The sequence below is a fragment of the Cupressus sempervirens genome, chromosome 5, assembly GCF_028749045.1.
Source record: "Cupressus sempervirens isolate cs-2001-9-10 chromosome 5, ASM2874904v1, whole genome shotgun sequence".
Lineage (NCBI taxonomy): Eukaryota > Viridiplantae > Streptophyta > Pinopsida > Cupressales > Cupressaceae > Cupressus > Cupressus sempervirens.
In genome coordinates this window covers 692,113,439-692,124,700 of record NC_143122.1, presented here as the reverse complement: position 1 = coordinate 692,124,700, position 11,262 = coordinate 692,113,439, and the positions used below count along the sequence as shown (strand labels likewise).

General features: G+C 34.7%; 1 protein-coding gene and 1 long non-coding RNA gene across 2 annotated transcripts; both read right to left on the bottom strand.

Moving 5' to 3' along the window:
* Positions 1–4,280: 4,280 nt before the first annotated feature.
* On the bottom strand, positions 4,281–5,483 carry LOC149557854 (threonine--tRNA ligase, chloroplastic/mitochondrial 2-like). Its single transcript, XM_089830480.1, has 4 exons — positions 5,445–5,483; positions 4,745–5,053; positions 4,441–4,641; positions 4,281–4,358 (listed from the first exon to the last, which is right to left on the bottom strand). Exons 1-4 carry the CDS (start codon positions 5,481–5,483, stop codon positions 4,281–4,283), a joined length of 627 nt encoding a protein of 208 aa, XP_089686606.1.
* Positions 5,484–8,379: 2,896 nt separating this feature from the next.
* LOC149557853 (uncharacterized) lies at positions 8,380–9,241 on the bottom strand. Its single transcript, XR_016352419.1, has 4 exons — positions 9,096–9,241; positions 8,893–8,959; positions 8,743–8,817; positions 8,380–8,647 (listed from the first exon to the last, which is right to left on the bottom strand). It is a non-coding gene; the product is annotated as an uncharacterized LOC149557853 (long non-coding RNA).
* Positions 9,242–11,262: the final 2,021 nt, after the last annotated feature.

Below are 11,262 nucleotides of genomic sequence, written 5' to 3'. Positions count from 1 at the left end.
AAAGTTATTAGTAGCACCTATTCATTCAAAATGCTAAACTAATAAATTCATTCAACCCTACAAACAACAACATAAAAAAAATATTACATAAATAAAATACATGAATGAATGCATGCAAATTGACAAATACTCCAAGTTTATGTTACTTCTCTATGATTGTATAAAGTGTGCATTTAGTTGTGATTTTGGTAGACTTAGACTCCAAGCTCTGAGAAATATGTTGAAAATATATGATTTCAAATGATAGCAAGATGATAGAAAACTTACAAAGCTTCAATGTGATGAAATTGTGATATAGGAGGGTTGTTTATTGTTAAAAATGTCTAGAATAACTACAAGGGTGTGGGGGCTGGGGCTTGGTGAATCAGTTACTCAAGGTCGTTAAGTACTAGTTAAACAATTAAACACAAACATTCACTATTTTGCCTATCCTGGTGTTGCTTGGTATCTACTGTAAAAATGTTGTCTTAAACATAACTTTCTTTGGATAATGAAAATATTATCAAATGTAAAACATATAAAGGATTCAACACATATTTTGATAGTAGGATTTTACATGGAAACCCAATTTGGGAAAAACCACCAGCAACATGTCATTATTTTTCACTCTTTTGAAGTGAGGCCTGTTAGGGGCCAACCCTATTAAAGGTTACAAAACACATTGTTAAATGCGACCTTGTTAAAGGATTTAATCACCATGTTAGGAATGGCCTTGTCTGAGGACTTTGATCATTCCATTTAGAATGCCACCTTTTTAAAGGATTAATATAGACTATTAAGTCTTCCAAATTACTATTAGGTCAAACTGTATTAAAAGGATTTCAATACAAATTATTTACAATGATTAGAAAGAAAACAATATAGGTTTTGATCTATGTGATTGCATCTCATTTTTACAAGTTCAAATCTCTATTTTGTCCTTGTGTTGACTCACTGATAAGCCTTCAATTGTCAGCTCTAATCTTGATTCTCTTGGCAACCCTTCAAGAAATCAATCCACTCTTCTCAACAACACTTAAGCATTTTGCTTAGATTCACTTACCAATATCAACATCATCTCTACAAGCTTTCTCCTTTAGCTTTTCATCCACTCACACACTTGTGCATTTCTAATCCACCTCTATTTGTATGTGTATCTTACACACACTTTCACTCTTGATAATTTTTTCGGCTCTATATCTCATTAAATAGGCAATTCTCACTTTACCATTTTCCATCACTATCGTAGATCTTAGGGTTTATGATTAGGTTAAACATGATTCATTGTATGTGTCTATATTCTTGATCTTCCTCTAGAAACTTCTCTTGAATCAATCTATTAGATCTTTACCTAATCCTCATTTTGAATTTAATGATCGAAGTCATCAAACTTATATTCAACACGGTTTACATCTCCAAAGAAATCATATGTGTCAACTTGATCTCACGATTTCCTTAAATTCATTCTTATACTATCACTCGAGAATCTCTAAAATTCTCACACTTGGTCTTCACTAAATTACTTGATTTTTATAAAGTTTTTTGGCTTGGTATCAACTATCTTTCTCAGTCGATGCTAATGCTTAGTCACCATTAGATTTTCTTGATGCTAACAGTAGCTCAGTTGACACTAGTATCACTTGACATTTCTTAGCCTTTTGCTCTATTTCTTGTCTTGGGTTAGCTTTCATAAAATAAATAATCACTTTGCTTTTATAAAATTCCATCGAATCGAATGTCCATTGTAACTCCCTTTTCAGAACTCAACCTTTCCTCTATGTTCTATTATTATGAGAAACTCCTCAAATTCTCTTCATCAATCACATATATATGGCATTTAGATTAGGTAGCAATATGTCTTATCAATAGTATTTGACATCAATGACAAAAAAATAATTCTTTCAATTATAAGTAAGTTTCCAAATCTCCCTCTCTGTCATTGATGGAAACATCTCAATATCTCAATATGTATCAATACCACTTGTTACCATACAATCTAAAAAATCTCACTATGATTATATTTTACTAAATTTCTCCCTATAAAATAATTCTCCTTTTGTATATTCTTTCATTATCTCCAACTTTGACAACATATTTCTCTCCTTAACTCTCTCTTTGTAGTAATCTCTCCCTCTTTGACAACAATGCCAAAGACATTGAGCTATGTGAGCTTCAAACACTTGATACATCTAATTAATGTAGATTTTGCATGTCTAGTTGATTCTTGTCATCTGCCTATGACTGATCTATTATTTTGTATTGAATTATTTACCTTAGGCATGTACCAAAGTAGAGTTGTATTACATCACTGTGTAGGATATTCTTATTAGCACATGTGATGTAATGCACCTTGTCATCTTAAGTAGCTTTGGTTAGGGGAATCACCACCAATGGACCTCTAAGATATTCATGACCATCTTTAGGTAAGGGTTTTGTGAACATGTTAGCAATATGTTCCTTGGTATTCACATATTTTAGCTTCACTTCCTTGTCTTGAACTAGTTCCCTCAAGTAGTGATACTTGATAGTAATGTGTTTTGTCTTAGTGTGCATCATTGGATTCTTTGAAATGTTGATAGAACTTGTATTATCACAACAGATAACCAATAGATATGTAATCTTATCTTTCATTAATTTCAACAATTTCTTGATCAACATAATTTTTGAATAGTTCACTATAGCTATCACATACTCAACTTTAGCTGTTGATTGGGAAATACAATTCTTCTTTTTTCTTATCCATGACACCAATCTCTTTCCTAGAAAGAATGTCACTAATACATTTGGCATTGATTTGCGATGGCAAAGTGTCAGAATTGCGACGCAAATGTATCACCACTGCGACAACAGAAGACGTCATTGTTTTTTAGTCGCAAATTACAACGTCTATTCTTGGACGTCGCAATTGCAACGCCTAGCTGTCGCAAGCTCAACATTCTATCCCATCATTGCTCCCGTCACAATGGATGTGGTTCCCATCGCAATTTCAACGTCTTTACCACGCATTGCGACGAGGTGGCGTCAGCATCTGCCCATGGGTTCGCTGAGGCGGGAGCCTTTACAGTTCATCTGTGGGCGTCGCACTTGCGACGTCCACGAAAACTTGCGACGGTGCCGTCGACGCTGCTGGCCGTCGCAATTGTGACGCAAAGTCATCAATTGCGACGGCGTCGCTATGCACGCGACGCTTTTTTTGTCACAATGCGCATGCGTACGTCGCAATTACGACGTCCGTGGTTAGCAATATGGCGGGGCCACTGTGGCGGCGACGCCAACTGCCGTCACCGCCACAGCGGCCCCGCCACAAGCTCCCTGATTCCAATTGTATGGTGATTGGATGATGTGAAATAAATTTAAATGTGGCATGAATAGGGAGGGTAGATACCAACACTCCACTAGGTAGGCCACCTCTTGCTTGATGTCCTATGTGCTTGCTAGTTGGGGCCAAGAGGGTGAGGGTCTGCGCTTGGTCTTAGTGCAAGGATTGTTTCAGGCTAATCTATCATGCTCCCTTCTTCAAATGTGAACTCTAATAAAAAGATGGGTTTAATGAACTATACTTCAAATATTTTTCTAGAAGGGTTGCGCGGGATCTCAACCAGATTTATCTTGATAAAGTCTTTTATGTAACCTGCAATAGTTATATGATGTTACTTCTATTTTTGAAATGAAAATTGTGTGTGAAAGATCTGCATAGCTTTTTGACAGTTTGTGGTAATTTTGCTCATATATTTGAGTACCTTAAGGAGGCACAAAATGCTCATTAGGCTTCACAAGTTTTGTTTACCATCTTTTACGATTCAAAAGAATCAGTGTTGTGCAATTTGAAAGTTAAATTCATAATAAAATGCTCTTGATTGATCCATTTCTACTTAGCTTATATAGGCAATGGTGATGTAATAGCAATCACAAATAGTGACATGGAAAGGAGAAATGTTGTGCTTATTGTGACGGGCCAAACAAAATGAATTGCTAGTGATGTATTTGCGTTTGAAAAGAATCACTGTGTTTTTAGATGAAGAGCTTATGGAGTTCTCGTCAGATTTGGAGGCAAGAAGTCAACAAGTTTGATTTTCCTCCTTACTAGCTAATGCTAAGGGGAAAAAAATTATTGACAAAATGTGGGCCAAAATTCTGGAAAAAATTGGGAAAATCCTGATTAACCTTTTTTTGGGAAAATATCTTGATGAAGACAGCAAATCAGAGATCTAGTATCACAACAGATCATTTCCCAGGAATAATAGAATCACATGCCTGAAATAATGATGGAGAACTTCTGAACCACTGGAATAACTATATCTCTAACGCTCACCATATGATATTTCTGCTCTAATATTTTTTTTCCTCATTATTTCCACCACTTTCTGATAGTACGGTACCTGTTGAATTCCTATATTAATCAGTCAACCTGAAACCCTTTGTAGGAAAAACAAAATATGAACATGCAATCAATCTACAGACCTGGGTGTCTGTTACAGGTAAAAGACGGGCTTGTACTTGAGACAGCCACAAGGGAAAATCACCAGTGTAATTCTCTATTAATATGCCAAAGAAGTGTTCAAGAGATCCTAGGATAGCTCTGTGAATCATTATTGGCATGTGTTTCTCTGAGTTTGAATCAACATAGAATAAATCAAATCGCTCAGGAAAATTAAAATCCACCTGCATACAGATGTCCACAGTATTATTTCGATTAGAAAAATCAAAGTCAACTCCCCAAGATTATACTAATTAAAATTCATGAGTATAGGCCAAATATGTTTACCTGAATTGTTGAGCATTGCCACTTTCTTCCAAGGGCATCTTCAATCTTAAGATCAATCTTTGGACCATAAAATGCACCTCCTCCTTCATCAACAGAATAATCCCAACCCTTGTCTTGAAGAGCGTCTTTCAAAGTAGAAGTCGCTTTCTCCCAAATATCATCACTACCCACTACTTTCTCAGGCTTTGTTGATAAGTTGATTTCATAGCTCTTAAAACCAAATTGAGACAATATTACTTCTGTAAGATCTAAAACAGATCTTATTTCTTCCTTGATCTGACTAGGCAAACAGAAGATATGTGCATCATCCTGTGACAAACAATGAAACTCTTAAGCAATATAAAAGAGATAGATTGACTTGTAAATTTCAAACAAATCTTGAAACTGCAGCCCCTGACACCTACTAGATTGAAGATAGATTCATTTTATCGGTTTTAAATTGGTGTTCACGTAGATGTATAACAGAACAAGTCTCGTCTCCTTGTAGAAATGATTAAAACTGATACTAAAAGAGAAAATGAAGAAAGGCCAAAATAAAGTGGGGTCAAATTCAAAATAATGATTTAGTGTCTAATATTCTCTATTCTCGCCTGTGAAAAATGCTCTGAATGCCTCTTAAGATATTTCTAAATGATTAGCTTAAAATCTATAGTAAACATGGTTTCTCTTGCTTGTTAAAGATTAATTTAGGGAGCAGTACCAACTCTTTTTCAACATCTTTGAATGTTAAATACTTCATGCCTTGAAAATGGGGCAGAATAAGTTATCAAGCATGTGTTCCTCAATATAGTATTATAGACAATTATTTTTAAAACGGTCATAAAAACTATAGATTTCTGCATATAAAGTATAACTGCCATGACAGATCTATGTGACATAGGATTTTTTATTCTATTACCAATACTGTTCTTTGGCTCTTTATTAAATATGGGTTATTTGATTAAAATTAAATCTATTGCATGAAAAATGAATTCATATATGAAGCTTTCTAGAAGAGACAATTCATCATGCCCATCAAACATAATAATTGTCGAACGAGTTGCCAGACATCACAAAAGCATTCAATTTACTGACAGTGAAATATTTGTTATTTTCTAAAACATGTGATTTGAATCTCAAACTCAATAGGAGATTCTTTATCAATTCTGTATAATCAGTGACAATGATATGTTGTTTCTGAAATAGTCAATTATTTAAGAGCTTTACTTAATATCCATTTGCCAATTTAAGTATTATATACTTCTTATGACCACGGCACCTTTGCCCCATATTGATACATTATTTGAAACAGATTAATCATGGGGTGGGTATGACATGAAATCCTTACATACAATCTTGTATTGATTTCTCATCTATCATGAAGTTTCTTGTATGCCAATGCCTTTTTACATATTTATGAATCTCTGGAAGTGCATCAAGAACAACAAAATTCTACCAATGGAACAATCTTCCCAACATATAACCATGACATCAAGTACCCCACAGAAGAAAGAGTTGTCATCCAAAAGACAGCCTTAATGCAGTGTTCCATGGGAATGCATATTGCATTACCTAGGGAGTGGAAGATGTTCCTGATGTTCCAGACATCCTCAAGACTCAGAGACTCGGAAAGGATGCCATCTTTCTCAGAACTAGACAGCCTGCATCATTTTTTGCATAATGTTCTAAGAAAAGCTAATTTGTTAAAGAAAAACTTTTAAAAGTTAAAGCCTCTAGAAGGTAGAGGTGGGAAGATGGTCATTGCAAATTCAGTACATTGTATTTACTTTTCAAAATTTCAGCTTCTCCTAGTTTCTTGAAGTTACTTTAGTAGCCATAACCTTTTGGAAAAAAATTGCCATCCTCAAAACTATTTCCCTGCATCCCTCAATCCCAGAAGCTCAGAGAAACACTGCCTAAGAGTTAAAAGAAGACATCAGGGAAACTGAAACTATCACCTACCATATTTGCTAAATCACATTGTTAAAAGAAAAATTATGAGCATCATAAGCCTTTCACTAAGATGCATCTCCAAGGTTGGAAACATTAAAATTTGTATTAGTCCTTAGCTATAAGATTTACTAATGGCTCCACCCTATGTCATTACCCCTCAACTTCCTATGAATGTAATGGAAGTTTGAACCTCTTTTGTAAGAATATGTCGGTTCAGCATTGTGATAACATTCTTTGAAGGACGAGGATAGTTTTCCATGAGTATCTTGGGGATGTTTCTCTTATCTAGCGATTTAGGATAATTTATCAGATCCTCAAACAAATGAGTAATGGAAATACATGCACTTCCATTTGTATTCTTTCAATCATATTCTAATCAAATCTTTCAAAACCACTCTTGAAAAATAACATCCTCTTTTCTTTATTCACCATACTAACATTAAATTCCCTATAATAGATTTTGTCATCTCAAAATTGACAATTGCAGAAGCTTCAACTTATAATTTGGTTGTCTCCCCTCTTAAGCTACAACAAATTTTGTAACATAAAATTCAGTCCACTGCATCATCATGCACCGATGTTCCTAGCATAATACCAGGCATATGCTATGAAACACCATACTTATCAAACATAGATCCCTTATGAAGCATTGGATCACATAATTAAATTGAGCTATCTCAACCAAGTATTGGCTTATGGCTTTGGAAAATCAATGTAGGTTCTTTGGCCTACATATTGAAGGCTTGGATGAAGATTGAATGGACAATTTTATTTGGCTTTTTTAAGGAAATGGTATTTGAACTCATAAGAAATTAGAGTGGTGATCTCTTATGAAGCGTTGGAGTTTATGAGTGTATCACAACCTATATGGAGAATTAACACACATTCGTGTGTTTTGGGGTAGGGTGGTTATTTGAGTATATATCTTATGTTTCTTTTCTCATCTTGTTTTCTCTTATGTCAACACTCTTCTTAATTTTTATAGATTTGGTTTTGTTGCATTATTATCTTCAACGGTCTAAGGAGGAGTTCATTATATTTTCTTCTAGTATCAATAAAGTAAATATCAAATGTCTTACATGAGGAAGTACAAACAACTTTGATAAGTAATACTTTCAACTAGCCAAAAACTATTGTTATTGACACAAAATTTTCTTGTGCATTAACAAGTTATAAGTTTTTTTAATATTGTGATGTTGCTATCAAGATTCAATTTTGTAGTTTTCGGTCAAACTAATTGGTCTATGTTTATGAGTAGTGTTTCACAATAACTTCTTTCTCATTAGAATGAATAGAACAGTAAATACTCATTGCATCTAGGTTTGCTCACGGAGGTGAAGCGTTGGGCTTTCTCGAGATGTTACCCACCCAAGCACCACTCCAACCCAAATGTTCTTAACCATGGAGTTTTTTAAAGGTTAATGTCATGCTCAAAAATCAAGGCTAAAGCACACAATTTTTAAAAAAAAAGGTAATAACAAGTATCTTATTGAGCTTCACTTTGTTTCGAGAATAGTTTAATATTCTCTACTAAACAGGGCCAACCACGTGAAGGTGGAAGCTCATTTGGCCCCACCCCCCTCCCCCTAACATCACTCTACATTCCCCGTTAACATCTAACATTCATTCATTCTTTCAACCATTAATAAAAGGTAACATTCAATCAATATCACATGATAACATTCATTAACACATTAGATTCATTAACATGCAACATTCATCAATATTCTGCATTAACACATAATTCATGAACATTCATTAGCACATAATTAAATTCATTGAGACATAAAATACAGTCATTATCAATTAAGGTATGTAGTGACAATCATTTCTTTTTTTTCTTTCTATTTCTTTTTCCTATGTAAGCTCTAAGAGGAGCATCAGTGTCATCATCAATTCCCCCCTCATCAGTTGTTATGTTCTCTGTTCTTGATGATCTCAAATTCCTATGCTGTTGCAAAGGGGGGTCCTCTGCAATAACAAATAAAAGAGTTAAATTAAAAATAATTTATTATAATTGTTACAAGTATTTAATTATTTTAAATAACATAACTGTGTCTCTTTACCTGATCTGACCACATCATTTTGTCTGGACTCAACGTCAACACGGTCATGAACATCGACCCCTCGATCCTCTACAGCTGCTATACAAAATGTTACGTTAATCCAAACACCAATTGCAATTACATATAAAAAATTTAATAGCAAATGTATACCTCCACCGCTGGGATGCACATCATGTGAACCTTAGACATCCACAGATTGTGTAGAAGGATTGTCAGGCTGCATTCCAACATCCTACGCATTGTTATCATTGCTTGCTTAAAACAGATATACTCACTTTATATTGGAACTTAACATCAAATAGACTAATTGGTAAAGTATTCAATTTGAAATAAATTTCATTTAGCTTATTTACCTGTGGCTGAGATGCATCAGTATTAGAACCTTCCACACTAATTTCAGCTCGTAGCCATTCAGCCACGGCTCTATAGCCTTGTTGGAAGCCAATTCTCTTATCGTCTTCTATGAGGCATCTCTTGAACTCTGAGCCCTGCATTTTTGCGTGGTATGGTGAATTTTACTTGCATTGTTTCATCAATGCCAATGGAGGGTAGTTAAAATATCAACAGCAAATCATCTATATCCATCACAATATAATAGGAGAAAAATCGAGCAGTTTTGATGGAGCAATCTACTATATAAATTTTGCGTGTTTGTATGCTTTGCTTGTACCAACATATTTTCTCCAAATTCTTAAGTTGGGTAAGAGTTAGTTCAGCTCTTTGGAAATAAAAATGGCTGCAAGTGCTGCTGCATTCCCTCATTCTTTCAATCACTGCCTTTATTCTCAACTATTGGAGGAAAAATCAGTCAAGGGTGAGATTTTAAATAATGTCATATTAGTGAATCACAAGTTTTCTTCACTAATCTAGATTGCAGAGTCTTGACTTCAATTGTTGAATTGTTTATATTGAATATGAAAATCCACTACTGTTATCATATTCTATTGACCTATTTATAATTGATGAGCTAAATAAGGGAGTCCTAGCATTTCCCTTCACATTATATAAAAAATTTGATACAATTTTTCATTTACTAATACTTACAACTCTTGCTTGAAGTTTCAAAAAACCACCAAAGCCGAGCTTGTGTGTCCCGTGCTTTTCTAGTCTTGCCTTTGTTGCCTTTGATGTGTCAGACAATCTATGAAAAGTTTGAAATATGTTAGATAGTATAAATATGGAGGTTAATTAGTACATAATTAGATTCTCAACAGTATCACATACCTTGATGTACTCTCCACTGGTGTAATATTATTTTTCTTGTCAGCTTTATACTTTCCATCCAAAATGAGAGCCTGCCACTCAGCCTCAGGAACATAGGGCGGACGCTTGTACCTGGGGTTATCCCGTAAATTTTTTCTGTACTGGTCCCTAATATACTTCAAACATAAACCAGCTTTTTCAAGGAGCTTGTTTCTCTCGAATGCACGAGGTCCAAAGAGTTGGGTCATGCTCTCTATAAGATCATCCTTCAATGGTTTGCGTTGGTGATTCCACCTTTTAAGGAAAAAAAAACATGTTAGACTCATAAATGAAGTGAAGCTACCTTTAATATAGTTCAAGAAATGGACAAAAAGGAAAACTATTATAGCAATGATATGAAATCAAAATAGTGGTTTGGGGTTTTAGTTAGGAGATGATGTTCCACCAGGTACGCATTGTGGGCCCAAATATTTGCAAACACTCATCACCAAGTTTTCTCCAGAAAAGATCATTCCCTACAAAACAATCATGGGATCATTAGTCGATGAAGAGTGATCAAAAACTAAATTACTATTATATCACTATAGAATAATAATAACTTTAAAGTACCTGGAACTTTGGCTACTTTTAATGGAATGCCTTCATCGTCGCTAACGATCAATGTGACATCCTTCACCGTTCCCGTACTAGGAACATAGGAACATCCAGGAAATGATGTTGTAGGTCCTATTGAGAAAAGTTTCATAAGTTTCATAAGTCTTTGTCACGATCGAAGTATAAAAGAACAAATGATAATTGATGTTATAAAGTTGTAAAAAAGAAACTGTTTGTTGCTGTCATAAGAGAGAAAAAGAGGGATTTGTGTACCAGCAGATGGTGCAACAGTCGATGCATGTAAGTTGTGTGTTGCTGACTCAGCAGTCAGAAAGAGATTTGTGGTTGTCCTGGATGGAGGCGGCATCATCGTAGGATTCAATTGATGTGAAGCTGAAGAATAAAATTGTTAGAGCATGCATAAATATAGAACGTGTGGACTAGCATGGACAAGATTGTTAGAGCATTAAAAAAAAGGATTGTTTGAGCATGTATTGTCAATGATTATGATCATTCCTATATATATTCAGTGGAAAATAGAAGTGGGGAATGGAACATGCGATCTACCTAAACCACCTGCAGCACCCTCATCATGGGAACGAGGCTCGAAATCAAGCAAAAAACTCTGTAAAGACAACGCATCCATATTTTAATTAATGCCATAAAAGAGCATAACATAAAAACCATTATTGAACTCTTTTTGTAATTTAAAATTTCATTAAT

Excerpts from the sequence above, each read along its gene's own strand:
- LOC149557854 (XM_089830480.1), bottom strand. The coding sequence starts at position 5,483 with ATGAAGTATTTAACATTCAAAGATGTTGAAAAAGAGTTG. Across the intron at positions 5,054-5,444 it reads AAGATGTTGAAAAAGAGTTG|GATGATGCACATATCTTCTG; the intron begins GTACTGCTCCCT and ends TGTTTGTCACAG. Across the intron at positions 4,359-4,440 it reads TACCTGTAACAGACACCCAG|GTACCGTACTATCAGAAAGT; the intron begins GTCTGTAGATTG and ends GGAATTCAACAG.